Source organism: Amorphotheca resinae, assembly GCF_003019875.1.
Source record: "Amorphotheca resinae ATCC 22711 unplaced genomic scaffold M430scaffold_10, whole genome shotgun sequence".
NCBI lineage: Eukaryota > Fungi > Ascomycota > Leotiomycetes > Helotiales > Amorphothecaceae > Amorphotheca > Amorphotheca resinae.
Genome location: NW_020194480.1, coordinates 568388 through 594462, shown reverse-complemented (window position 1 = coordinate 594462; position 26075 = coordinate 568388). Strand labels below are relative to the sequence as shown.

Genomic DNA, 26075 nt, shown 5'->3' with positions numbered 1-26075 from the left:
CGAGGAGGAAGATGCTTGATGGTTTGAACAACGGTAGCATTGCAATCTTACCGAGCGTGTATTTGTAGGACTTGGATGCAGAAAGCACTTTTTATGGATCATTTATGAGCAACTGATATAACGGTTAGGATCTGCTTAAAGTTGGATGGTCGGCGAAATATATTTTATGGAAGTCAATGATGATACCTTTATGACAACAACCTCTCTCCTTAGACTTGCAGGAGCAGTAAGCAGAGAGTCTTCGTTATTTCAGTACTATTCGAATGCCATGCTTTGGAATTATACTAACGTATGAACAAGATATATCTGGTTGAACTTCCCACCGCAGTTTTGCAATGCCTGGGTTTTACTTGTTGGTATATGAGACCAAATGAAAGAATAGTAGTCACATACGACCACAGACTGAGGAGAACTGGGCATCCCGTCCGCTCTGCCATACATAAGCCTCAGATCGGTAGATTAGTAGTTGGGTGGGTGACCACCAGCGAATACCTACTGTTGTATGTTCGTTTCTTTTTTGTAATTTTTTCGCTGTGCCAGATATTGATGATTAGTCTATGTGGTAAAATAAGATAGAAGCGGATACATACGACCATAGACTAAGGAGAATTGGGCATCCCGTCCGCTCTGCCATACACAAGCCTTAGATCGGCAGATTAGTAGTTGGGTGGGTGACCACCAGCGAATACCTGCTGTTGTATGTTTCTCTTTTTTCTTTTTTTGGACTACTGGACGTACCTCGGGATCTTGAGACTCTGGTTCTGTCTGATCTTCTTTGACTTCTTGTCTTTTCTTTGAGTCTCGAAAACATCGCACGCTGGTCGGACTATGTACCAGGACCCTTTCTTTCATTTTGCTTCTGCCGTGGTTATTGACGAGGGGCGCTGGAAACGTATCGACTGCAGTCTTGCTGGAACTGGCAATGCCGCGAAGTAGCAGAAAGAATGCCAGCGTTCCCCGACATTTTTATAAAATGAATCACTATGAGGCTTTTCATCTGCAAGAACTTACCTCATGGGCCAACTTCGAACTTATCATGCATTATCCTGCAGGACGCACATCCATGCATCAGAAATATAAATCGCTGGAAGGGTTTCCTCTGGATAGTTCAAAGGCATTCGGGAATTGGCAAATCACTACCCGCTACTCTTAGGAATCAAGTATAAAATGCCCTTGGCTAACTAAGCTTTGCTTATCTTCGTTTTGTGCATCGTTCACACAGGAAAATGTGCTGGTTTTGAATGCCGGCGATGGCTTACCTGGTCATGATCGTCAAAGGAGTTGATACATCTTCGCGGAGTTTGAATATTTACCCGTACTTGAAGCTTTTGGATGAAGGCAATATAAAAACCTAGTAAATTCTATGGGCAACTGCAGGATTGTATGTGATTTCCGTATTATGGTGCACAGTATCGCTCTCGAAAACATACCTGATCTTGGGAAAGGGGGCTCGTTGCGATTCGCTTAATTCCTCCAATGAGGATGCGGAGCTCGACATCTGGTATTTACAGGAGAATACCTAGGTAGCCAGCAGTTTCTGGACCATACCTAGAGCTAGTCTGAAGGCGATGTGTAGATTGGGTATAACACGGCTCTGAATTGCAACTGTTTCTCGGGTACTATCCGCTAGATCAAGAGACTCTGTGTCGGTGACATCATGCGCATGTCAACTTTGCGTAGCGAACTGTCAGTGTCAATATCATAAGGCTTTGGATCGAGTTTGACAACACCGGCATTAGAAGTAAGGTATCCAGGGACACACTTGCAAACGGACGGCCGAGCTCCTCCTTTTAACGATGTCCTTGATCTTGACCGGCTCCTCTGAACTCTCCGCCTCGCTCTTCACAGTAACTCAACGGCTCCCAGGAAGCGAGCGACGCCCTGACGGTAACCGGAATACTTGACTTGGGCACATTCAGATGTTAAGGCCTTCCCAAATCTAGAAGACGTCGTCCCTGTACGGTATATACCTTACATGCCTGTAACACACGGATCGAGGGGAGTTGTTCAGTTGAAACGTGAGCCTTACAATACCGACAAGACCACGCAAGAGCCATGTCCAGAAATCGGAGGATAAAGACACCCGCCGATTCAATCCGACGACTTCCTGATGATTTCAGCCGGCTCCAGCACCTGACAGACATCACGTGTAATGGCGTGCTTCATTGCCCCTGCGGCACGTCCCCCGAAAATGTGGGGGCGAGATCGATTATTAATGGTCTGGGAGAGAGCCTTACCGCAAAGCGCCCCGAGTGCCGTGCTCCTGGTCGGCACAGCCAATGGCAGACGCTCGCTTCCGGGTTTCAGCGGGGTCCCAGGCTTTCCACCTAAGGCTGCCAGGCAGCCCACCGGCGGCCGGCGTTACCGTTTTCCCTGAAAACGTACTAGCGGCGAGCACGCAATTTGGAGGGGCCTGCAAAGCAGCAAAAGAGTATCAATGTCATGGCCGTGATGGCGACGTCGGCCGGGCAAATTTCTCATGGCCAGGCCAGCAGGGGAAACGGCCATGGCTCGTAAACGCTTTGATCGGGCAAAAGGTAAGGTAAGGGAGGGTCACTACTAAGCAGGAACCTACCGTACGCATCTGCCTTTGATGGAGCCTGTCACTGGCCTCCCCATTCTTCCTTGTTGATCTCATATGTGTGTGCCCTCCTCCCACATTTTCCCTTTTCCCTTTTCCCTTTTCCCTTTTGCCTTCTGCTTTCTGCTCTCTCCCCTCCTCTTGTCTGCCTTTGAATCCGCGTGAGACATTGCTTGTGTCATCATCTTACCTTGCCTTCTTGTGCTCAATTCTCTGCTGCATCATATCCTCAAGCACATCATCCCTCCTCGAGATCACATCATTGGCCCCTCTCGCCCCTGATATACCCGATTTGTCTTCCTGCCAAAGAGCAAGAAGCATTCTCTACCCCTTGCCTCTTTCCAAATCCATACTTTCAACACCAGCCACGTCAAAATGGGCGCCCACCGCGAATCGTCCAGCTCGAACCTCGAGTCTGGCTATGCCTCAGGGGCTTCATCCGCCAGCAGCCTTCCTCAGATTGTTCTCACTAAAGAACACCTCAAGTTCCTCAACAGCACCCTCAACAACCTCGAGCCCATGGATATCCTCCGCTGGTGCAAGATCGCTTTCCCAAATCTCTACCAAACGACGGCCTTCGGTGTCTCTGGTCTCGTCACCCTAGACATGCTCTCTAAACTTCAGACCGAAACTCCATCAGCACCCTCAATCGACGCAATTTTCCTCGATACCCTGTACCATTTCCAGGAAACCCTGGACCTCGTCGAGAAGACCAAGGTCAGGTACCCCAATGTCAACCTTCACGTCTACAAACCCGAGGGTTGTTCCACTGCGGCCGAATTCGAAGCAAAACACGGAAAGGAACTCTGGAAGACAAACCCCGATCTGTACGATTGGGTTGCCAAGGTTGAGCCCGCACAACGAGCCTACTCGGATCTATCCGTCGCGGCTGTTTTGACTGGTCGTCGTCGGTCTCAGGGAGCGAAGCGCGAGAGTCTGGAAATCATCGAAGTCGACGAGGCGGGGCTGATCAAGATCAACCCGTTGGCAAGCTGGAGCTTCAAGCAAGTGGAGGACTACATCAGGGAGAACAACGTTCCATACAACGAGTTGTTGGACCGGGGTTACAAGAGTGTTGGCGATTGGCACTCTACCGAACCCGTCAAGGAGGGAGAAGATGAGAGAGCCGGGCGATGGAAGGGCCAGGCGAAGACGGAGTGTGGTATCCACAACAAGAGAAGCAAGTATGCTCAATTCCTCTACGAGGCGGAGCAGAAGCGCCAACAAGAAGAGCTTGCTGCTGCATTAAAGAAGGTTGAGCTCAAGGAGGGCAACGCTGAGGAGATCGCGGCATGATAGCAAGAGCTATGTTTTGATCTCGAGATTTTCCTGACTTGCATTTCTCGGAGTTGGTGGAGGCATACGCCATGGCGTTGTGGGAAGATATAAAGGCGTTAATAAGGGTATAGCGAGCGAGAACAGATTTTGCTGCGTTTCATGAAGGGATGTCGCTTTTGCAGTTGCATCATGAAATAGTTTAAGGCACAGAGCCATGATCAAGATAGAAACGAGGAAATGTCAAGACCACATGACTAGAATCATCGTCTTTGTGCTGAATGCAGAATGTGGAGTATTCCATGTGAAGTCCTGACGTTGATTTTGAAGAGGTCAGGGGCCGTTGGATTAATTACCCCGCGGGGTGGTGCCGTACGACTTCGCGAGAGCTCAGGGGTATTCGTGCCTTGGAGATCGACAACGGCCAGATGAGGTACTCGACCGTACTACCTGCAATCACCAGGTAGCCCTGTGGAACCTATCATCAAGATTAGCAGCGGATAGATTGCCAGAGATCCATATCTGAGTCAGGACACAACCTGAGATGTCCAGGACAAGCTGCAGGTATGCATGTTTGCCACCTAGAAAGGAACATCAAAGATATCATCAGCGACAGCTAGACGGGCCGGGCGATGAGAGTTCTTCAATCGAAGCTGTCTATGTTGTCGTTGCTGTTGTCGAACATGCAGCCACAAGCTGACTAAGCATGGGGGGTGCAAACCCCTGGATGGAGGAGCTTGTGGCGAGGGCGCCAATGACGACACTGCTTTTGGGATGAAGATGAACAGGATATTGTTGGTTAACCAGAGCTCTTCATGAAGAATTCACAAAAAAAGCTATTGCGCATTTCCAAAGGAATCCTTGCGAGATTTTACAACGATCCCGAAGAGAGAACTCAAAAATGTCAAGCGTGCTCGATAATGCCAAAGCGAAGGCGAAGGAGGTTGCGTGAGTTCGTCCCCGGGAATGCACGAGATCAAAAGCGCTAACAATTATAGAATTGAGGATTTTAACAAAGCAAAAGATCTGGCACAATCAGCTGCTAAATCTGGAGCCTACTTATATCCTATCAAGGTCAGTTGGTCGTGGCGGCTGTGGATTGATCTTCTGAACCGAGCACCCTCTGACGCTCCACAGGGTATCTTCTACTTCCTCAGCCATCGGACATTATGGAAACCCCTCCTCTCCAAGCTCGCCCCAACTATGACGCTCTCGGTTGGGGTGGTGAGTTTTATGTTTGTCTTCGCATACGTCCCGCAACTGGCCGTTCTGGTCTTCGTCAATGGGCCACTTGCGGCATTCTCTACGGCTCTTTTGACCCTTAGCGAGAGTTCTGCTATCATAACCTTCCTTTCCAGGAGATTCCTAATCCAGGATACTTTAGTCGATACATTCGATGGGGTTCTCCTCGCCAGAAACCAAACAGCTGTGGTGGCTGAAGGCCGTCAGCTGAAAGCGGGGAATTTCGGTGACCCGATTGGCAAGTTAGGGAAGTTGCTCAAGTCGCCGTTCGACAACTTTTCGACAAAGTCACTAGTGAGATATGTCCTGTATCTACCCTTGAATTTTATTCCTGTGGTTGGAACGGCCATGTTTGTGCTCCTACAGGGTCGCACCCGGGGCTACTCAGTTCACAACCGTGTAAGTCACGAGTACGATCGTATTTGCTGGCAACAAAACTGATGGCATTGCTTCAGTACTTCCAACTCAAAAAATGGCCGCAATCAGAAAGAGAGGCTTGGCTTAAGGAGAACACCGCTCCGTATACAGCGTAAGTCTGAGTGAAACCCAATAGCAGACGGGGCATCACCTCGCGCAGGTGATAAGCGCTCTGATTTCAAGCTTCCTGTCTGATATCACTCTCTCTTGTAATGTCCACTGGTACTGGTCTTGAGCCACGCAGGATGGGAGTGGAGGAAATTTACAGATGCTAAGTTCTTGCTAGGTTTGGCACTGTTGCCACATTCCTGGAACTTGTTCCAGTCGCATCCATTTTCTTCTCGTTCACCAACACAGGTCACATGCGCCTCCCCATCCAGTTTTAGCACAAGCTGATTATTCCTAGTTGGCGCTGCATTATGGGCAGCAGATATAGAGGCTAACAATACTTCTATGACTGAGATGACGACCCAGAAATCTCGAGGAGGAGGCAAAAAGACCGAGTAGGGAGAGCAGAGATGCAGCCACCCGAAATTAGAATTGGATTCGTGCAACCATTTTCTCGTTGAGATGCTGCCGACCACTCGCTTCAGGTAACAGTGCTGTCTTCGCACCAAGCCACGACTTTGATGATCTTCTTTTCTTCAAGTCTTGTTTTCACCCCTGCATTATTCGTTTGTTCCTTATGGCTGGGTATTTTATTTCAGGGTAAATTACGCGGGGAGTGGAGACGCAGAGCTGAGCAGGAAGCAGGAAAGGGGGCTTGTCGGGTTGACACTCCATCTCATAGCTATAGGTCACCGCATCTGCATATATTGCATGTAAGGTTTCCCAAAGTTTCTCGGGTCCCAGAATATGAGTGACCGCTGTGCATTTCTTCCTGTGACTTTTGGTCAATCCTTTTCTTAGATGGGCCAACCGGGTTGCTCAAGTCCTACTTCAAACAAACCCACATCGGCATCTGAAGCCAGTATCCGAAGTCGACGGTAGATCTGCAGGTTTACAGATCGGCAGCTACTATAGTGGAAGACGGAGCCCCGGTTGACGTCCCACCAGATCAGGTGATGGATGACAGGATTCTGTTCTCGTACGCCGCGGAAGGCGGAAGGCTGCTGTCTCGTCAGGTACAACTATTGCCTAGATACATTGATGCTCTACAGACATCCCGCTGTTCCTAGCAGCTCAGCGCATCTCAAGCAGAGAGTCCAGAGACACATGAGGCTTCTCACAGAATTCCTAAGGACACGACGGCGAGGCCTTGAGTTAGTCTCACGAGTAGTAGATACGGTGCGGGTACTTGCCCCGTACCCCGCCGATGAAACGGGGGGAGGAGAAAGTGAAAGGGCTGTGAATATGTGGAATCCGGTGTAAACAGAGAAGATGTGGATGGTGCACTTTCTATTTTTCGAATTGGAGCGGGAGGCTCCGGGCTACTATCCCCTCCCAAGCGATGCCCATATATATTGTCTCCTCGACGTCCTCTGCAATCTCCTTTTCCTTCCTCTTCATCTGCCTTCAGCCCTGTCAAAGCTGACAGCCCTTCGAATCGACGTCCTGGTCTTCGAAGAGACTTTGTCCTTCATACTAGATACAATACACCTATCTCTCCTGTCACCCATCATCAGCTTTGGAAGCACCACACTCGTTTGTTCACGTCTCCATCCGGCCTTCTCGCTGCAAAGGGTAGCCTTAAGTAAGTACGTGCCTGGTTTTCATTAAGAAGTCCATTCCTACAATCAGACTAGACATACTCGTGGAGAGGGTAGCACTATCATCCACTCGAAGGAACACCGCCCGAAGAGAATGATGGCTGACGCGTTGTTTCATTAGGACAAGATGAAGAACCAAATTCTTGAAGCCAGCCTTCTGTCAACGGCTGTGCTTCTCATCTTGGTTCCAGTAACCCAGGCAGTGCCCCACTGGATGAAGCCACACCGTCGTGAGTATGAACCGCGTCAGTACTCGGTTTATGAGCCTCCTCCGTACGGTGGGTACTCCTATGGAGGCTATGGCCCTCTTCCCACTATCCAGAGCAGTTCAAGCTCCGGCGTCTCAAGAACTTCCGAAGACTCTGGAGAAGCTACTTCCTCCAGTCCTGAAAGCTCCAGTAAGTCATCCCCGAATCCAGGAGCGACTTGAAGCTCACACTATTGGTTCTTTCAGTCTTCAGTTCGTCCACGGCCTTTGAGTCAACCGAAACTTCTGTCATTGAACCCAGCACAGCCACTGGTTCATCTTCTGGCTTGCCTACCTCCTCCATTTCCAGCATCCCTCACAGCTCACCAACAACGTCGGCTGCTCCTACATCAACTGCTCCACCACTGGACTGCCATCATAACAACTGTCTACGTGAATTCATTCGTTCACCGACCATTGTAGCGGGGTTTTGTGCGACATATACCAGCACAATAAACACTGCATCAGCCGGACTTCCACTTTTTGTATCCCAATGCCACGGTTCATCTTCTCAAATCTCGTCTGCCTGCTCGTGTCTCTTCCCTAGCACTGCTACAAGTTCCCTTCTATCTTCAACATCGCTTCATCCGAGCACGTCTTCAATAGTTGAAGAAACCTCATCTTGGGCGAGCAGTAACTTTCCGTCCGAAAGTTGGAGTACGAGCTTTCCGTCCGAAAGTTGGAGTACGAGCTTTCCGTCCGAAAGTTGGAGTACGATTCCTTCATTAACTATACCAGGAGTTGTGACATCACCGTCCTTCTCAACTATAAATACTCACGAATCTACCCGGTCAGCTTCGAGTTTTCCAGGTTCCGAGACAACACCTTCATCACCTGGGTATACGATTCCCTCCTCCCTACCAACTTCCGCTCCCACAGTTTTATCAAGCACCAGCGTCAGCGAGAGTATCACTCTATCGACTAGTCAAATTACCGAGACAATCACAGAAACATCTTCTATCAATTTGTCTACATCAACATCGGGGACGGGATCCAGCCTCCTTCAATCATCATCCACCTCTTCAGTTCTATATCCGAGCTCGACTGTTTCAAGTGACACATCAAGTACAATATCCACCGTGGGTGGCACGACGACAATTCCGTCATCTCTTCTGAGTACGGTAACAGCGCCCTCCTCCACTGGGTACTCGTCCTCAGTTGTTAGTGGCATCACGGGTGTATCACCCACCTCGACATCTAACTTGACCTCGTCCATCACCATCACAGTGCCAACATCTTCAAGCTTGGCACCTTACCAGAACAGCAGCTCGTCTTCGATTGTTGGCCAAAGCAGCTACTCTTCTTCGTCAATTCTGTTATCCACTGGTAGTACACCTACGACATCGATTCCTGTCCCACTTAGTACCTCGCCGCAATCTAGTAGTTCGTTAACATCAGGTATCCCAAGCTCCAGCGCTCCCCCTTTCCCTGCAAATTCGACTTCTTCTGCAAGTGGGACGGGAATCTCAACATCAACGGGTTTCGTTGCATCTAGCGGGGTTTTGCCTTCTTCAGGACTATCTTATACCTCATATCCCACGTCCAACTCAACTTCAAGACCCATAGGCACCAGCAGTTCAATATATACTGGTGTCTCCATCGGTACGAGCTCATCAAGTGCAGGCGGAAGTATCACAAGTTCTACTCCACTTTATCCAAATTCAACTTCTAGTCTGTCAACTGTCAGGCCATCAGGCTCCGCTCCTTTCACTTTGTCATCCAGTGTTTCTGGATCTTCGACGGCACCATATCCGATACCTTCGAACTCCAGTTCTCTTGTTGGGCCCACTGGAACCGTAGGATTTTCGACGGCGCCTTATCCTACGTCCTCCAATTCAAGCTCTCTTGTTGGTCCTACCGGAACCGGGAGCTCCCCTTCGACCACAAGTCTGGGAGGAGGCGTTGGAACGTCATCGTGGCCATCATCCGTTCCATATCCGACAGGCTTTAATTCAACTTCTCTAGTAGGACCAACTGCTTCTGGTAGCGTTCCATCATCAACGAGCCTCGCAAGCGGAGTCACTACTTCCATATCTTTTTGGTCTACAACTTACACCGCACCTTCATGGTCTTTCAATTTCACCTCTCTTGTTTGGCCGACAGGTACAGGAAGTAGTATGTCGATCGGACCGATTGTGACGAGCAGCTCACCAAGCACCTCGAGCATTTACTCATCAGCTGTCTCATCCAACAGCGGAGTAACATCGTCCGTAGTTGGTGGTAAGACAAAGCTCTAAGGATCGATATTCTTTGTTGAACTTTGCTAACCCCTCTCCGTAGGAGTCTCCACCAGTTCTGTGATTGCATCCACTGTTCAAATATCAACCTCACAGGTCATTTCCACTTTTGTCACCTCAACTGGCACGGCACCAGTTAGCAGTTCAAGTGTAATCGTCGATTCTTCAGCGAGCTCGTTATGGTCAATCCCAAGCAGCCCAGGCTACTACGCCCCATCTTCCACAGTAGCCCCAACCGATCCCACCAGCCAGAGTTCCTTCATTGTCCCTCCATTTTCTACGCCGATCGGGCCCGGATACTATCCACCACCTCCGATCGGGCCAGGCTACTATCCCCCACCTCCGATCCCAACCCCTTCTCATCGCCGTGGGGGTCACCATCACCGCGAAGGGGATCACCACCGTGAAGGCGACCATCACCGCGAAGGGGACCGCCACCACGAAGGTGACCACTGGGGCCATCATTGGCCCTGGTGATTACTGACTTAGTGAATTTATCCACGCATCTCTGCTTCTCAGGCCGATGTGACATTTGCTGTAGGATATACGCAAATTGTCTTATCTTTGCTATCCATATTTTGTAATGTTCGGGTTGGGAATGCTTCCTGTTCAATAGGTCGCAACGTCATGCTGTGTTTGGCGTAAAAAACATTGCTCCCAACGAATCAAATAGACGTGTTGTATTGCTGCAATCTGACGAAATGAAAGAACTCATGTCTAAAGAGAGCATGCCTTGAGATTCTTCGTGATGATTGATCCCTGCTGTACCCCTTTTACTGACCGTCCGAAGCCCCTTATATAGCCGAGTCGGGTTCTAATATCAGGTGGCTTTAGCATGAGCCAGCCCCGCCAAAAATGCCTTTCTTTCATGGAGAAAATACCACAAGAGCTGCGGCAATGATTTGGAAGAGAGCGCGCCTTGATTCAAAATACTCTATCTAGGCTGTTAACCTTGCATACCGGCACTTGTACTCGACCTAACCGTCCCTCTCGACCGGTAAGGAAGGAGCACGGGACTTCTTGCCTCTTGCATCTATCTAGGTATAGCTGTATTGGAGGCTTTAGCCACCTTTTCGCAATACTCGTTGACCAAAGCAACCCGGCCATGACAGTGATCTAACGCCATCAAAGGGTAATGCCAGCACACACCCCATAGCCGTTCAGTAATGCTCAACGAGTTGTCCAAATCCATGCAACGCTAACTAGATGTCTAAGCTAACCATATGCTATAGTTCCTGGCCTGTGCCTCCCATCATCCGCTTGAATAATTGAGCCAGGGAGGTCTGCACAGCCATAATGGCTTCCTTGAACGATGCTTTGGGTCCTCCCTTGACCTGAAAGTCTTGTCGGGGATAGACCCTCCGTCCCCCCATCCACGTCTCCCGAACCGTCAAATCTTTCAAACTCCTCCCCGATACATCTTCCCATATATTTCTGTCTACAACAATGAAGTCGGCCCACCGGCCAACTTCAATGGCTCCTGCCCTGTCCTCCTGAAACCAACCATAAGCTGCGTTCTTTGTGAATCCAAGAAGAGCTTGTTCGACGGTCAATGCTTCCTGAGGATACCAGCCACCTTCACCAGACGGGCTTGTGCCTGTTGCTGGGTTGAGGCGTGTTACAGCAGCGTACATGCCGTGGAATGGGTTTGGAGGTTCAACTGGGAAGTCGGATCCTAAGACGGGACCAGGGTATCCGCTGTCAACAACTTTCTGAGAGGGAAACAAGCTCGCCATTCGATATGCTGAGTGTGAAAGCCGTTCGGGACCTAATCGGGACAGCGCATATGCCATGTCCGAAGTTGCATGCGTGGGCTGTGCCGTTAGTTCTTGCCGGAAATCGGGGGGAACGTGGAAATACCAACTAACCTGTATGCTGGGGATGATGCCCATTTTTGAAATCCTTAGCTGATCTTCAGGATCCTATCATCCGATCAGCATTTAACGAAGAAGAAAGAAGAATGAAATTACGCGGGTTACGAACAATAATCTGAGCATGCTCAATCCTCAGGCGTCTTCCTTCGTTACATGCTTCGCAGTTGGGACCGAGAGCGGATTCGAAGGCATCAACTGCCGCTCGGTTTGCTCGATCTCCGATTGCATGTACGTTAACTTGAAAGCCAGCATCAAACCACTACCAATATCAGCAGGTATTTGAGACGGCACCGAACATCCAGACTTACCTGATTTACCACTGTAGTCAGCTCTGTTTCATTTATCAGCATAGTACCGCTTGTTTCTGGTTTGTCAGTGTATGGTTTCAACAACGCAGCGCCCCAAGACCCTAATGCTCCATCTGCAAAAATCTTTACTCCACCCAGCATCAATGTATGGTCTCCAAGCCCGCTTGGAGAATCGAGCAGTTTCAATCCACGAACTTCATCTGGACAAAAGGTGTTTCGCTCTACGCATTCCAACATCACATTGATTCTAATACTGAGCTCCTGATTCTCGGCCATCGACTCGAGAATCGAAACGTCCTTTGCCCGCATGCCAGCATCCCCTACCCCAACTATACCTACCTTGTTCAACTCAGCCATTGCGGTTTGGAACCAGCGAGTCTTTTGAGCGGTGTTTGGCTTTGGTGCAAGGGGAAGTATGATCGCATCCATGGCATTATCACAGAAAACACCCAATCCGGGATCCTTTACAATCACACCACCAGGCGGTGCATCAGGTAACGGTTTTGGTAGAAGATCCAGAACCTTGTTTGACGTCCAAACGCAGTGCACATCCACACGATCAAGCATAATGTAGAGGTCTGCCAAGGTTGGTTCAGCGCCAAGCTCTTCCTACTTAATCATCAGTGCCAGCCCTTCAAGAATAAAGGTGAGACATAGGTCTCTGAAACTAAAGAGTGGAAGAAACCATACCGCAGTTGGCATTACTCCTCCAAAATAGGCCTGATCCCACCCAACCCCCCGGATCCATTTCTCGCGCGTGCCATATCCCCCACCATCGTGGGCTTTCAAGAAGTCCTTGATCCTTGCCCTTACTTCACCGACACTCTGGGCGCCGTACAAAGAAACAGATTCGAGCATCTCGCCATACTGCAGGATGTGACCATGCGACTCAATGATGCCAGGAAGAACGTAGCCATTTAGAACCGTGATTTCCTCGTCAATGGAGGTTGGTTCTTCTGTGAGAACCTCTGTGAAGATTCCTTGTTGAATGCGAAAGCAACTCGCTTGGGGTACAGAAGGATTCAAGGTGGTGACGAAGAATGGGGAGTCCCTAGATACACAATATAGACTCGATTCTGAGACATCTTTGAGAATGGAGCTGGCAACGAGGGCAAGAAGAGCTGTGCTCAGGACACCCAGGACGGTGATCCCTCTAGCTCGGGACTCCATTGTATTGTCAGCTCTCTACTTAGGTACCTTATCTAGGGACCTCGCCTTCAATACGAGCAACAATCCATGCCGGTTGTCGTGGAAATGTGGCACGTGCGGCGTCACGTGATGACCAGCGCCGTTGAGATATCGTCGTGCACCTTCTGTCCCCCCATCAACTAGATTGATATGCAGCGCATGTCTCAAAGAATCGTCATGATCAAAACATAAATCTACGAAGCGCACGGCCTTGCACCATTCGATGTGTTTTTTCTTTTTTCACAAGGCTGGCGTCTCACTCTGACGGTTCAGAGCCGAGCAAACTGGTAGTAAAGCCGAGTGGCTTGCCAGCCACCCGCCCTCACGACTCAGCACGTGGAATTGGCATTGGCTGGAAATCAGATTCCCCTTTTCATTCTGCTCTTCTCGTACAAAGCTCACAGCAAGGGCCTCCTGTCAATGGGCCATAATGCCCGGATCAGGAAAGGCGCCCTTGGTGGCAGACGCAGGACTTCAGATCGGGTCTCACGGAGCCGTGTCAGCAGGTAACAATATCCCATTATCCCGTATAGCTCCCCCCTGCCTCCAGCAAGGCTGGGACTCCAGAGCAATGTCATATATATCAGTTTCCCGCACTCTGCTTGTTACACAGAGCATCAGAGGCACATCTCATCTCTTCATCTCTTCGTTTTTTTGGTGATCCCATCTTCGAACAGCCAAGATGGTTTCCCCCATCTTTCTGTCTCTTGTTCTGCCCGTTGCTGTCAACGCATTGTCGCCTTATGTTCCAGTACCGGCGGCTTGTCCGTCGGGACCCCTCGTTCGACCTGCAAATGGTTTGTCCGACGATGAAGAGACGTACAGAGTGGCCAGAAAGGCGGTTGCCGATGAGGGCCTGAAGGCTTGGTTATTGAAGACGAACCCGCAATTTCATACTGATAATTTGCCAACAGTACGTATCACGTGGCAGCCATCGTTCACAGAATATTGACATATGCTAGGTTGCCTTGACTACCAGCGGTGGTGGGTATAGATCGCTTCTCAGCGGCGCCGGCGTAATTCAGGGTCTTGATGGCCGGGACAGTAATGTCAGCACAAGCGGCTTGTTCCAGGGCTTAACTTACCAAGCCGGTCTCTCCGGTGGATCTTGGCTTCTATCCTCGTTTTCTGGGAACAACTACCCAACCATCAGCTACTTGAAAGAAAACTTGTGGAAGCAGGCTTTTCAAGACAGTCTTTTTGATCCCGATTATCTCTTGGCAGCAGTTGCCTACGCTGATATCATCACGGACATTGCCGAAAAAGACCTCTCAGGTTTCCATACGACCCTTACGGATCCATGGGGAAGACTCCTATCCTACCAACTCCTCGGAGGTTCCGATGGGGGTGCAGCGGTCACCCTTTCATCAGTCGCTGAACTTTCAAACTTCACATCCCATGCGGTCCCTTATCCGATTATCACGAGTCAGGGTGTGAAGACGTGGCTCGGAGAGTGTGTTCCAGGACCGAATTCGACGGTTTGGGAGTTTTCACCCTATGAATTCGGCAGCTGGGCTAGCGATGTCAGCGCCTTCACTCAAACACGGTATCTTGGCACTGAGATGCAGAATGGAGCGCCCGTCGGGAACTGCACTTCGAATTACGATAATCTTGGTTATGTACTCGGAACGTCCAGTAACCTCTTCAACGAGGTGTGCATCAGCGCGCCTGATGGAAATGGTGGCTCCAACATCACGGATGACCTTGTCAAGATCCTTGATGTAGTACACCAAGTTGGCACAGAAGACCAATACGCCACCTATCGGAACCCATTCTTCGAGTATAACTCGTCAACAGGGACTACCAATTCAGCCAACAACGTTTCTGCACAGGAGAACTTAAGCCTAGCTGACGGCGGCGAGGCGGGGCAGAACGTTCCCCTCTTCCCACTCCTCCAACCAGCAAGGAACATTTCGGCCATCATTGTCAATGACAACTCGGCCGACACCAACAACTACCCCAATGGATCTTCGCTTCTCACAACATATGTTCAATCACTCAACAGTGGTCTGAAGCGCATGCCCTTCATCCCTTCCGTTGAGACGTTCCTCTCCAAGGGTCTCAATAAGAGAGCCACCTTCTTTGGGTGTGCGGAACCGAGTAAGATCACCATCGTGTACCTCCCGAACGCCAACTTCACATTCGCGAGCAATGTGTCCACCTTCCAACTCCAATATGAGAAATCGGAGACGGACGCCATGATCGCTAACGGCGTGGAGGTTGCGAGTCAGGGGGGCAAGGAAGGGTGGGGCACGTGCTTGGGATGTGCACTGATGATGAAGACTGGTCAGATATTACCAGATGATTGCCAGGATTGTTTTAACGAATATTGCTATTATAACTCATGATTTCGGGGGACTTGGATACCAGGCGTCACATGGCTGTATATATGGGTTGATGATGTACATAACGATTCATGAAATATCCTTACGTTGAGCGGTAGAATAGGTAGCTAGATTATGGATAATGAATATTTCAAAATTTATGATTATCGCAAATCTCTCTTGAACACATTAAAGGATTTGATGGATAAGGTAAGCAGACGGGGGGGCTCATCCATATTTCGTCATTTGCTGCCTCTGATTCTCTAGACAGAGTAAGGAACCCCTTTATAAACTTACTTTGGCAAAGAATGTTTCGACTCCATCAATTCTCAGCCATGAGGAATCATCCTCTCACGCAGAGTAGCTTTATGAAGTGGTTATCGAGGCTGAATACTGAGATAACGTACCTGACCAATGGAGAGACGTTCCTACATGTCAGTATCTGGGGGTGACTCACTTATTCAAATTCCCCTCCATCATAGCTACCTTATTCTCCTCCTTTCTGCCTCTCAATCGTTTATGTCTAGTCGTCCAAGATGTCGAGAGAGAGCAAGGAGGATACCGACTTGCTCCCATCGCCTTCTTCGCCCGGCCTCTCCAAGTACTTCTCGCATCGATGGACAATAAGCGTACCTTCCCACCCATCTCTGCGCTTCTTCCGCGCAACGCCGTCCCACTTCGACGTCTGGATCCCAATCGTCACAAACCCCGAGAACAGGAAGATGTTGCCGGACACGCGAGACAAAGTATGGGACGAGGCCGCGGTAGCAGAATGGAAAGCAGCGGCCGAGGCGCGCTACACCGAGGCCAACACCAAGTTCAACAAGCTGGAAGTGCTGATCGAGCTCGATGGCCGCGTTGCTGGGTACGGCAACATCGTCACGATCAGGGAGGACGCGGCGAGCGTCGGGCTGGTGCTAGAGAGGACGGCGCGCGGCCGGGGCGTGGGCAAGTTGGCCATGGCGGTGCTGATCCAGCTCGGGTTTGCTTTTGGCTTGCAGTTGGAGCCAGGCACGATGAAGGCGAATGGGCCGATGCGTGGGGTTATGGCTAGTCTGGGAGTCGCGGAGGAGGAGGAGCTCGTGGTGATTCCTGGGCGCGGAGTCGTCGCGGAGGTTGTATATCGGGTGCGGAGGGAGAGGTGGAGGGAGGTCGAGATGAGGGTCGTCTTTGACGAGGAGGGGGGGTTCGTCGAGGCGAAGAGATAGACGTGGTCCTCATGTCATGTCATGATGTGTACAGACAGTGCTGCAAACACGTTGTTCCATACAAAGGACATGGGATTGTGGATTTCTCTCTTGATTTCTCTGCGCTCATGGATGGGGAACGGCCCACGCCAATTGCCAATTGGGTGCTACGGTAAGGGCCCTGCCGTTGGTTCCCGCGGGCCGCGTCGTAGCAGAGGAGCCGACCGGACTCCATATTTTGACAGAAAAGAACCCCTCGATGACCTAGAAGATTTCCGAACATCTAAAAAAAAATCAAATCTCTATCTCTCTATCTCTGCATTTCCTCACCTCTTCACTTCTTCTGCTCTCAATTCCATTTCCCCTCTTGCTCTCACCGTTTCCCGCCTCCCCGCCGTGGCGCTGAGACGAGCTGGTGGAGGCCCTCCCCGTCAACCTCACCAATAGCTGTGCTCCACACAACTTGTTCACGTTTACCGCCCCATCGTCCATCAACTCTTTCTCTATCCACCACCACCTTGCTGCTTCACACTGCTTTCGTTTCCTTGCCCGATGTCCCTCATATCGATTTCTACTTGCTGAGCCAGCACACCAACTTGTGATCTCATCGCTGCAGAGATCGTTTGCTTGCTCCACATGTGCCGTTGACCAGCCAGAGAACTCCCCTAAGCGCCTGCGCCATCCCTCCTCGCACTATGCCAACCATGCCTCACAGGGAGCGCGAAAGTGTTCTTGACGATAGATCGAGCGAGCGACGCCATCGCACCTCGTCCGAGAAGAGCACCAGCCGACCGCACAAGTCGTCGAGAACCTCGAAGACGAAGACAGTCGACCCCGAAACTGGTGAAGCCGTTAAGGTACATCGTCGCCGCAAGGATAAGGACAAGGAGAGGGAAGAGGATTCACAACCTGCTCTTTCAATGGCTGATCTAGTCCCTGAGCTGGCGCGGACAGCGTCTTCCAGCGCGGCAGCTTCCAGGACCAGTCTTCCTTATCCTAGCTTCAACAAGGCATACAGCAAGGAAGCAGTGAATAGCAAGGAGGATTTCATAACTCCCGTGAAGGAGAAGACAAATATTTACACACCGGAATCAACAGACGTTGGCTCGGATGACAAAGCTAAATCGAAGTCTACAGACCAGTTCAATCCGCGTGGAGCCAACGGCACGAAGGATGAGCGACCGCCCAGTCCACCCGAGACGGAGTTCTCTCAACAGAGGAAGTCTACGTCCTCTCGAATGTCGAAACTTCAGGAGGATGAAGAAATAGAACAGAGGCCCAGCTCCAGGAATTCCTGGTTCGGAAGAACGAAGAAGGAGAAAGACGAGCGGAAAGAGGAGCGGAAAGACGATCGGAAAGACGACCGGTCGAGGGTGTCATCAAGGTCGAAGTCTTCAAAGACTTCGAAAGCCAGCACTGCTGTGAAGACATCGAAGACGAAGACTACGGATTCTGTGGCGGACGAGAAACATAAGAGTGCAAGCCAAATCAACGGCGAGTATGCTGAATCGAGAGGCTCGAATCTTACCTCTTCGCCCAAGAAGTCACGACCGGACCTGTCTGGGCAGGCGCCTCCAGCCTTGGATACATACTCCTCTCCTGGCTCCGCTCAAGATTCGTCACCGCAGACCCCAACCCAAACTCCGCAGTTCCCTCCACCATCTGCAGCAGAACTCAAGCCGACACCTTCGCCATTCATCCATTTTGAAATCCCCAAACCAGAATCGAACGCATACGACTCACCACAGCCTCCGCCGCCGCCACCCCCTCCGACTGTCCCGGTTAATATCCCTCGTGTCGACTACCTATTGCAGAATGGAGGATTGCCCCGGCTTGCGCCCAGAACGCTGCTTTCCGCGACCCCTAATTTTTCCTCCCAGAACAATACATCAAGGGGTTCAACTCCAATGCCTTCCGAAATCGAACGGATCTTTGGACCGTACTTCACTGTGCTGGACCAGTACGAGACCGTTCTTAATAAGAACGGATCACTTGCTGTTGCTACAGGATACAGATCTGTGGCGAGAAGGCTACTTGATAGACTAGAGAATGTCTTCAACAGAGATCTTTCATCGGAAGGATGCTTTTGTGTCATGTGCCAAGATCCAGACAATGCCTCACATGAAGGTAGCAGGGGCCTGGGATGGGGAGAAGTTTTGGAATGGGTTAGCGGCAGACGCGAGCTTCCTGTGTGGCCAGCCTTTGACTTTACGATGCTTGGTGCCAAAACAGGAGAAGAGCTCACCGGACTTGGGATATCAGATCCGAGGCCTGGATCGCCCGTGAAGATAGATCCTGACGTGGCCGACGAGTTTCGAGACTACTACGTTCAACAATCGAAGAAGACCAAATCTGCGGTGAACAGGTGGCTTTCAACCTGTCCGGAGACCGCTGCTACACCTCCACAGGAGGTCGACGATGAGACGTTGTCTTTTGCTATTGTCACGCACCTTGAACAACACGACCGACCTGTCTTCAATGCATTACTTTCTGGCTCAACCGTTTTGCAACCGGCCTCACGATCGCCCACTCCGCTCCGCAAACCTCGGTGTGATTTCATAATTAAAACAGCGCTTTCATTGCAACGGCTTTATCGACTGCCAACACCACCCCGAGATCCGGAGGCTGCTATCTACCTCTTGAAAAACCCTCACATTCACAATCTCATCGCCACTCTATCAGGCATCAGTACTTCCGAGTGGGAGATCCTCATTTCTGGTCGGTTTGATGGATTCTTGTGGTCAGGGGCTGAGTCCGAACCAGCATCGCCGGCTGTCTCGCGTGGCCCTACCCCGGTATCTTCTAGTATGCGTCAAGGCAGCTCCTCACGTACAAATACACCGTTTTCTCCCATGCGTTCTCAGACCTTCTCGCCCCCCTTTGCGTCCAGTGGCGTCCCATCACGGGGACCGACGCCTTCCTCAGGAGCCCGGCACCCCGTATCCAACGATGAGGAAACAGAGATTGCCGTGCTAGCTGAAGTAGAACGAGAGATTTATCTAGGCATGGAAATGCTGGAGGACGCCTTCGAAGGTCTACACCGAAAGGCAGAACTTGTTCGGCGGGCGCTCCGAGAACGTGGTGCGGGACTTTCAATGTCTGTGCAGTCACGGCGGAGCAGCCACCCTGATGTCATCTCTGCGGGCACTCCCCGGCTTTCGTCAACTGGGCTGGGTCCTGGGTATGAGAGACCGCACTGGGGAGAGGGTGGCAGTGAGATGGCGAGCGACAGTGAGTGGGATCAAGGCGATGAGATGCAAAGCGAGATAGCACCAGATGACTCCGCCAGCAACATCAGCAGTTCGCGGCACCGCAGACCGAAGAGGAGGAATGAGAGGCGGACGCCGGCACTGGTGGAGGAGGAGGACGAGGACTGAAGGGAAATTGAACGACTACTTGTTGGACGGTATCACGACCTCCAGGAGTGAGTACTATATTGTTCTTGCTCCTACGACACGATTCTTGACGGCGTTACCGGATACGTATCCCCATGGGGCATGAACGGACGGAGTATGACGGGGCGAGTTTGTATCAATTTGAGCGCGCAACATACCTGGGTGGGATACTGGACGTTGAAGTCAGGTTGTTTGTGTAACTAGCACGGGAATTGGTTGGTGTATTTGCATTGTGTGGTGTTCAGCATGGCGATGGGGGCCGCCGGGTCTTGCCAGATGGTGGCGGGCATGGCAGAGGTTGGTCCTGTAGCTCGTAAAGAAGAATGCCAATGTCCACCTTTCTCAGGTATTGAGCATTTGAGGAAGGCTACCCAGTGAAGGCTCCCGTGTTGTCCCAGCCAACCTCGGCATACGACCGCTCAGCTTCCCTGGGAGCTCAGCTCGGACCTGGGACAGAGCTGTGTCCAACGTCCGAGTACTACTTATTACCACATAGGAAGGGATCACGGGGGTGGATTGAATGAGAAGAATAAGAAATAAATGCGAGGGAAATGATTACCAGGGACCAGCTGCAGGGAATGAGTGCTCTGTGCAAGCCACTGCAGTGTACATCTGTAGACTGTACGGTTTATATACCCTTGACTTGATGTCACTGATCCCCTGAGTCCTGACTCCTGAGCCCTGGGAGTCTGGGACCTCTTTTCAGCTCCACCGTCTGCAGCATGCACTGTGTAAGGTACCTTACCTAGGTACCTTACCTTTACTGTACGGTGTGCCTTTACCGCGGAACTCGGGCAGGCCGGAAGCGGGTTAGGGTGATGCCTCGATGATAAGGCATCCACATCTGCATCCTTGGGGGTTCCTTGGATTCCTTGGTTCCTAACTTCCTAGTCTCTCCGACGCACTGGTGCTGATCGACCGGCCGCCGTGTTTCAGTCTTTCGCGCTGACGACTGCGGAAGCTTTTGGGGAAACGATCGCTGGCCCTCACAGCTATTCCCACTGGGCGTGTCTGATGTGATGGCATCGCTATAGAACACTTATGCGTGCATCATTATTGGCATGATGGGCTGGATAACTGCCATTACTATCCCGACCCCGACGGGTATTATCGCCGCCCGTCAATACGATGTCCCTGTCCCCCCCCCGCTTGGCTGTCACAGACGGTTCTCTCGTGCGTGTCCCGCTTCCAGAGAACCAGGAACGCAGAAGGGCGGTAGCGAGGGCGCTATCCCCGAACAGGGCAAAGGACGAAATACTCCCGGCCTGACGCTGCTATAAATATCCACAGACATATTGGTCGGACTACCCTGCATCCGGGATAGCAATTCCCCCCCCCCCACAAAAGCCACAACTTGCAAACTTACAAGGCTGTTTCCGTCCTTTTCCCTTTCTGCATCTCAACCTTTCCTTTCTTTCTTGGCTCTCCTCCGTCATCGTTGTCTCTTTTTCCAACATAACTATTCGTGTCTTTCCTTTCTCCTTCATTCACTTCCTTGTGCTTGTCTTCCCACTATCATTCATGTAGGATCAATCATCTTCAGCTTCACCCGCAGCTTCGTCTTCACTCTCCATCTTCGTTATCACCGTCATCGTCGTCGTCGTCGTCGTCATTGTCCAGATCCGACCCCTTCTTTCCTTGACCCGGGATCCTCTTCGCTGCTTGCTTCCCCGCCCTTCTTGGAGCGATGCCGAAAGACGCCTTCTCGCAAGCATTCCTTCCCCCTCTCGAAGCCGATCCTGGTCGACCCCGAGACGGCTCCATTCCCTACCCCTCCGGCATGAGGATCCTCCAGAAGCTGGCCTTTGGCCTTGTACCGAGCTTCCTCCAGCCAAGGCTGCGTCCCACGCCCCCCAAACCCCACCTCCATCCGACCTCGTACCTCGATGGCCTGCGTGGGATCGCCTCGTTCATTGTGATGATGGGACACTATACAGAGGAGAATCTGGGCTGGTACACTGAGCCTTATGGTTTGTACGAGAACGGGGCCCCGTCGTCCCCTCTCCAGCTGCCCTTCGTTCGGGTCATCTACTCGGCTCGTCCCATGGTCCACATCTTCTTCATCATCTCGGGCTACGTTCTGTCCTACAAGCCTCTCAAGCAGATTCACTCGCAGCAATATGCCGCCCTCGCGACCACCCTCTCGTCGTCCGTCTTCCGGCGCGGTATCCGCTTATTCCTACCCTCGATTGTCACACTGTTCATTATGGCTCTCGCCGTCTACTATGGCCTGTCCGATCCCCGATATGCCTCTCCGTTCTTGAGCCTCTCCCTTCAACTATCACACTGGTGGAGCACCTGCTGGGAGCTGCTGTGGGCGTCATGGGCCATCAACGATCTCTCATACCCACAGCCGGTGTATAATCCAGCTCTCTGGACTATTCCAGTCGAATTTGCACAATCGCTACTCCTCTTCATAGTGATCCTGGGCTTGTCGCGCTGTCTCACGAACATCCGCCTGCTCATCCTATCCTGCGTGATAGCATTTTGCTTCCACACCGGGGAACTCTACGCCGTAGAATTTCTCGGCGGCATGTTTATTGCTGAGGTTACTCTCCTCCAAAACCGCTCCCTCCTCTCCCCAACATCGAGTCCAACCGTCCTGCCAAAATACGTACTGGATGAGAAACCCGAGAAGCCAAAATGTGTCCCCACAATCAAGCAGAAACTGATTGAAGCATTCTGGATAGCAAACGTGATCTGTGGTCTCTTCATCGCGTCATGGACCAACAACCATGTCGAGGAGGTCTGGGGCTTACGCTTCTTGAACGCCCACACGCCCGAGCCGTACAGTGGCCAGAGAGTGTGGTTCTGTCTCGGAGCCTTCCAGATCGTGGTCGCCTGCACTCAGGTCCGGTGCCTCCAGAACATCTTCAACACCCACATCGCCCAATATCTGGGCAATATCTCATACGCTTTGTATCTCACACACAATCTTTGTCTTACCATTCTGGAACCGCGCATGCTTCCGCTTCTCGACTCCTATTTCGCGAAGGACACCTTCTGGGGAAGGCAGATCAATTGGTTAGCCGGGCTGGTCCTATACCTGCCAATCATTATCTGCGTAGCGGACCTATTCTGGAGGGCGGTGGATATGCCGACGGTCAAGTTCGCCAGGTGGGTAGAAGCGAAGTGCATCGTGACGCCGAAGAAAACGTGATTTAAGCGCCCGGGCGTGGGAATGGAGGTGGGCAGGCGTTGGTTCTTCTGGCTTGGGGGTTACGGCGTTTGGATGAATTTGGGGATGCTTATGGAGGCTATCTCAAGCCGAGCGTTCATCCGGGATGAAGCGCTCAGGCCCAAGCCGTTCAGAATAGACAGACAGTCAGTCGCTAGTACACTAGAATACTTCGTTCTCATACAAATAGAGAGACGAGATCAACTATCCGTGCCGTCTAGCAGATCCAACCGTAGAATCCAGTGCTCGGACCTTATTGCGTGTTGCTAACGCACTGCATCCCCCTTAAGGGCGCCTACAACTAACTACACACTAGCGAGAAGCAAGAAGTGGCTGCTGCATTAAGGGAATGTAATGCAAGCAGGCAAGCAGGCAAGCAAACAACCAGAAGAAGATCATCCACGCGAGTTGAGTTACCTACGTACGGTAGAGAGCCATATGGTTTCGGTATTACGAGATACCTAATAGTATTAATCAAGGTATTAATTAAACAATCCATCCACCCCACGCTACGAGACTCGACAACGAGAGGTAACAATTCGAAGAATAGCAACCTGATACACATCTTCGATTGAGAGACAAAAGAAATTCGTCCCCTCCCTTTTTTCTTCGGAAGCCTGACATAGCCGCCGACAGTCACTAACTAGTAGCTCGCTGGGGTATCTATCGCTAGGTAAGGTACTGTCCTGCACTGTAGGTACCTAGCCAACTATTATTCCTCCGTAGAATGAAATAATTCATACAGTAGTGCTGTGGCTACTGTACCTTACTTATCATTCTGCTTTTAACTACGGAGTAATAATAATAACCGCTTGGTCGTAGATGTGGAGCCTCGGTCGTCGCATCGGCTGGATAGTCCCGAAGCCGAATGAATCAAACAGAGGGATGGCCCGCTCGCTGCCCGCTCGGCTATAAATTCTCCCTTTTCGCCGCCGCCGCCTGAGCAAGGGCTAGACCCTTCCAATGATCGCGGTCGCGCCTCATCTCCTCGAGCTCGACCTCCAACTCCTCCAGCCGTTGCTGTTTCCGCTCTCTCGATTTGCGGGCCGCCATGGCGTTGCGAACACGCCGAACAGCCGCTCTGTCGCGGGGGTCTCCGCTGCTGGAACTGCGCCCGTTGCTTTCGCCGTCCGAGCATGCCGTTGTTGACTCGACCGTCAATGCGCGTCGCGGACCGGGATTCAATGGTGCCAGAGTCGCGGTAGATGCGGTCCTGTCGTCCTCGGTGCAGAGACGCTTGGCTGCACGCGTTGGGTATGCGTCCTGCCTGCTCTCCGCTCTCTCCTTCTCTGGCTCATCCTGTCCTCGCGGTGCATTGCGGAGTTGTCTCTCAAGCATCGACATGTAGGCCTGGAGCCGGGGGTTCTCCTCCTTCCGAGTCTCGTGGACCTGCTTAGGCACATCAACTTCAGCAGCGCGGGGTGGCGACGGCGCGGCTGCGCGTTTCTGCGATGGTGAGATGCTCGCATCGCGGATTCGAACCTCGTGGCTCGTAAACACCTCGCGCGGTGGTGGTGGAGCAGCTGGAACGTAGGTCACAGCTGAGGCCGAGACCCGTGACGTCTCTGTCGGATTTGGCCTGTCAAGCAGAGGACTGGGTGATTTGAGGACCCGTGGTGGTTGGGGCACTGTCGGTCTTGCATTTGATGCTGCGGATATCAGAGAAGCTCCTTTGCCTCTCTTGGTCACTTTAGAGCGCTTGTATTCCCAATTATGGATCTTCTCCATGTGCAGGTCGCGGTTCGACGCTCGTTTTGAGATATACGGACACGGAGCATAGAGACACCGGTGCATGATAGGAGCAGGCGCGTGCTTGTCACTGAAATGGCGGTCCATCTCCTTCTTGGAGGGCCACCCGAGGACGTGGTACTTGCAATCCGCCTCAGAACACTTCCAGGGCCGGGAATGCGTCTTCTCGTGCTTGTTCAGGTCACAGGCCCGCACGAAGGTCTTGCCGCAGCCAGGTTCAAGACAGCGATTCAGGGACGTCCCATCGCTATCGTTTCTGAAAGACATCGTGAGCCACAGCGGCGGTGCTGCCGCCCATTTGTCGAGCGTTGAGGCTCTGTCGGTGGCATTCATGATCATGGATTGTATTTGAGTGCAGAGTGTGCTCCCGTGCCGGGATTGATTTATCTTATATATTTGGACCGTAAGTAGGTAAGGCAAACAGGTAAAGGCAAACAGGCAAGTCTTTGTTTGTATTTGCAGGACTCGATGATATATTGAGAGAGTGGCCAGGACTGTGAGGGCGGGGTATCTATGCCTCATATACATATATACGGTGCAACTTGTAAGGTGCGCATTGGTGGGCGCTTATCGTGTGATCCTGGCGAGTCGCTATGTACTTTGGATATTCACAGTCAACCAGTCGCTGCGTATTGCCTAAATGGGGAACTTGACATATATCGTGGGAGAATAAGATGCCTGCAGAAAAGAAATGCGAAATAGAACAGCAGGAAAAAGCAAGTTCTTTTTAGCTTTCAGGGCTTCTACTATGTCTCAGTCCCTGCTGCTTCCCGAGTCCCTGACGCTTCATAGGGCTGATGTTTCACGCGTGCAGATAGGACAAGTGGTCTTGGCCAAGTATCCAGAAACTGTTTCTTTTCTATTATAATAGAATAACATCGTCAGGCTTTTCTCGCGTACAGTCAACACCGAGAGGTGGTATCTAGTGATGCATCAGACTCTTGCTCGGATATCTGTGTGTGCCCAGTTGCGCTTCCTCGTTGTTCTACACCAACATCTCTGAACTTTCTTCACTTCGATCCTTCCCTATTTGTTAGTGAGCTCGCAAGTCCTCCTCCTTTATTTACGTCTCTTCTCTTGCCGTTGCCCTCTGCTCCTTTCCCCTCCGTCCAACAACATCGACAGCATCAACAATTCTTCTTTTGTTATTCGAGAACATCTGCT

The 26075-nt window shown here is 51.3% G+C and overlaps 11 protein-coding genes across 11 annotated transcripts; 7 read left to right on the top strand and 4 right to left on the bottom strand.

Moving 5' to 3' along the window:
• Positions 1–19: 19 nt before the first annotated feature.
• M430DRAFT_170303 (hypothetical protein) lies at positions 20–881 on the bottom strand. Its single transcript, XM_024863585.1, has 5 exons — positions 739–881; positions 591–642; positions 290–531; positions 187–239; positions 20–112 (listed from the first exon to the last, which is right to left on the bottom strand). The coding sequence occupies exons 1-3, from the start codon at positions 850–852 to the stop codon at positions 386–388; spliced, it is 312 nt and encodes a 103-aa protein (XP_024718388.1). The 5' UTR covers positions 853–881; the 3' UTR covers positions 20–112; positions 187–239; positions 290–385.
• A 1530-nt stretch (positions 882–2411) lies between these two features.
• Positions 2412–2797, bottom strand: M430DRAFT_170260 (hypothetical protein). The gene has a single exon (XM_024863584.1). The coding sequence runs from the start codon at positions 2636–2638 to the stop codon at positions 2441–2443; it is 198 nt and encodes a 65-aa protein (XP_024718387.1). The 5' UTR covers positions 2639–2797; the 3' UTR covers positions 2412–2440.
• Positions 2502–3922, top strand: M430DRAFT_144604 (hypothetical protein). The gene has a single exon (XM_024862898.1). The coding sequence runs from the start codon at positions 2957–2959 to the stop codon at positions 3875–3877; it is 921 nt and encodes a 306-aa protein (XP_024718386.1). The 5' UTR covers positions 2502–2956; the 3' UTR covers positions 3878–3922.
• Positions 3923–4631: 709 nt separating this feature from the next.
• M430DRAFT_125901 (hypothetical protein) lies at positions 4632–6223 on the top strand. The gene is made up of 6 exons (XM_024861967.1): positions 4632–4804; positions 4855–4930; positions 4994–5497; positions 5554–5627; positions 5802–5872; positions 5922–6223. The coding sequence occupies exons 1-6, from the start codon at positions 4758–4760 to the stop codon at positions 6020–6022; spliced, it is 873 nt and encodes a 290-aa protein (XP_024718385.1). The 5' UTR covers positions 4632–4757; the 3' UTR covers positions 6023–6223.
• A 647-nt stretch (positions 6224–6870) lies between these two features.
• On the top strand, positions 6871–10215 carry M430DRAFT_60634 (hypothetical protein). The gene is made up of 4 exons (XM_024868869.1): positions 6871–7212; positions 7346–7622; positions 7679–9691; positions 9752–10215. The coding sequence occupies exons 2-4, from the start codon at positions 7352–7354 to the stop codon at positions 10183–10185; spliced, it is 2718 nt and encodes a 905-aa protein (XP_024718384.1). The 5' UTR covers positions 6871–7212; positions 7346–7351; the 3' UTR covers positions 10186–10215.
• Positions 10216–10612: 397 nt separating this feature from the next.
• On the bottom strand, positions 10613–13062 carry M430DRAFT_44319 (hypothetical protein; the record flags this gene model as incomplete). Its single annotated transcript, XM_024867689.1, has 5 exons — positions 10613–11522; positions 11577–11630; positions 11692–11841; positions 11891–12499; positions 12581–13062. Coding segments are annotated over 5 exons (1883 nt in total), but the record flags the coding sequence as incomplete, so codon positions are not given.
• A 698-nt stretch (positions 13063–13760) lies between these two features.
• On the top strand, positions 13761–15426 carry M430DRAFT_106790 (hypothetical protein; the record flags this gene model as incomplete). The annotated part of the gene is made up of 2 exons (XM_024861105.1): positions 13761–13991; positions 14041–15426. 2 exons carry the CDS (start codon positions 13761–13763, stop codon positions 15424–15426), a joined length of 1617 nt encoding a protein of 538 aa, XP_024718382.1.
• Positions 15427–15753: 327 nt separating this feature from the next.
• On the top strand, positions 15754–16813 carry M430DRAFT_36530 (hypothetical protein). Its single transcript, XM_024866948.1, has one exon. It carries the CDS (start codon positions 15939–15941, stop codon positions 16608–16610), a length of 672 nt encoding a protein of 223 aa, XP_024718381.1. The 5' UTR covers positions 15754–15938; the 3' UTR covers positions 16611–16813.
• A 71-nt stretch (positions 16814–16884) lies between these two features.
• On the top strand, positions 16885–20098 carry M430DRAFT_36529 (hypothetical protein). Its single transcript, XM_024866947.1, has one exon. The coding sequence runs from the start codon at positions 17294–17296 to the stop codon at positions 19964–19966; it is 2673 nt and encodes an 890-aa protein (XP_024718380.1). The 5' UTR covers positions 16885–17293; the 3' UTR covers positions 19967–20098.
• Positions 20099–21339: 1241 nt separating this feature from the next.
• On the top strand, positions 21340–23385 carry M430DRAFT_170225 (hypothetical protein). Its single transcript, XM_024863583.1, has one exon. It carries the CDS (start codon positions 21672–21674, stop codon positions 23142–23144), a length of 1473 nt encoding a protein of 490 aa, XP_024718379.1. The 5' UTR covers positions 21340–21671; the 3' UTR covers positions 23145–23385.
• Positions 23386–24014: 629 nt separating this feature from the next.
• Positions 24015–25370, bottom strand: M430DRAFT_36527 (hypothetical protein). Its single transcript, XM_024866946.1, has one exon. The coding sequence runs from the start codon at positions 25176–25178 to the stop codon at positions 24072–24074; it is 1107 nt and encodes a 368-aa protein (XP_024718378.1). The 5' UTR covers positions 25179–25370; the 3' UTR covers positions 24015–24071.
• Positions 25371–26075: the final 705 nt, after the last annotated feature.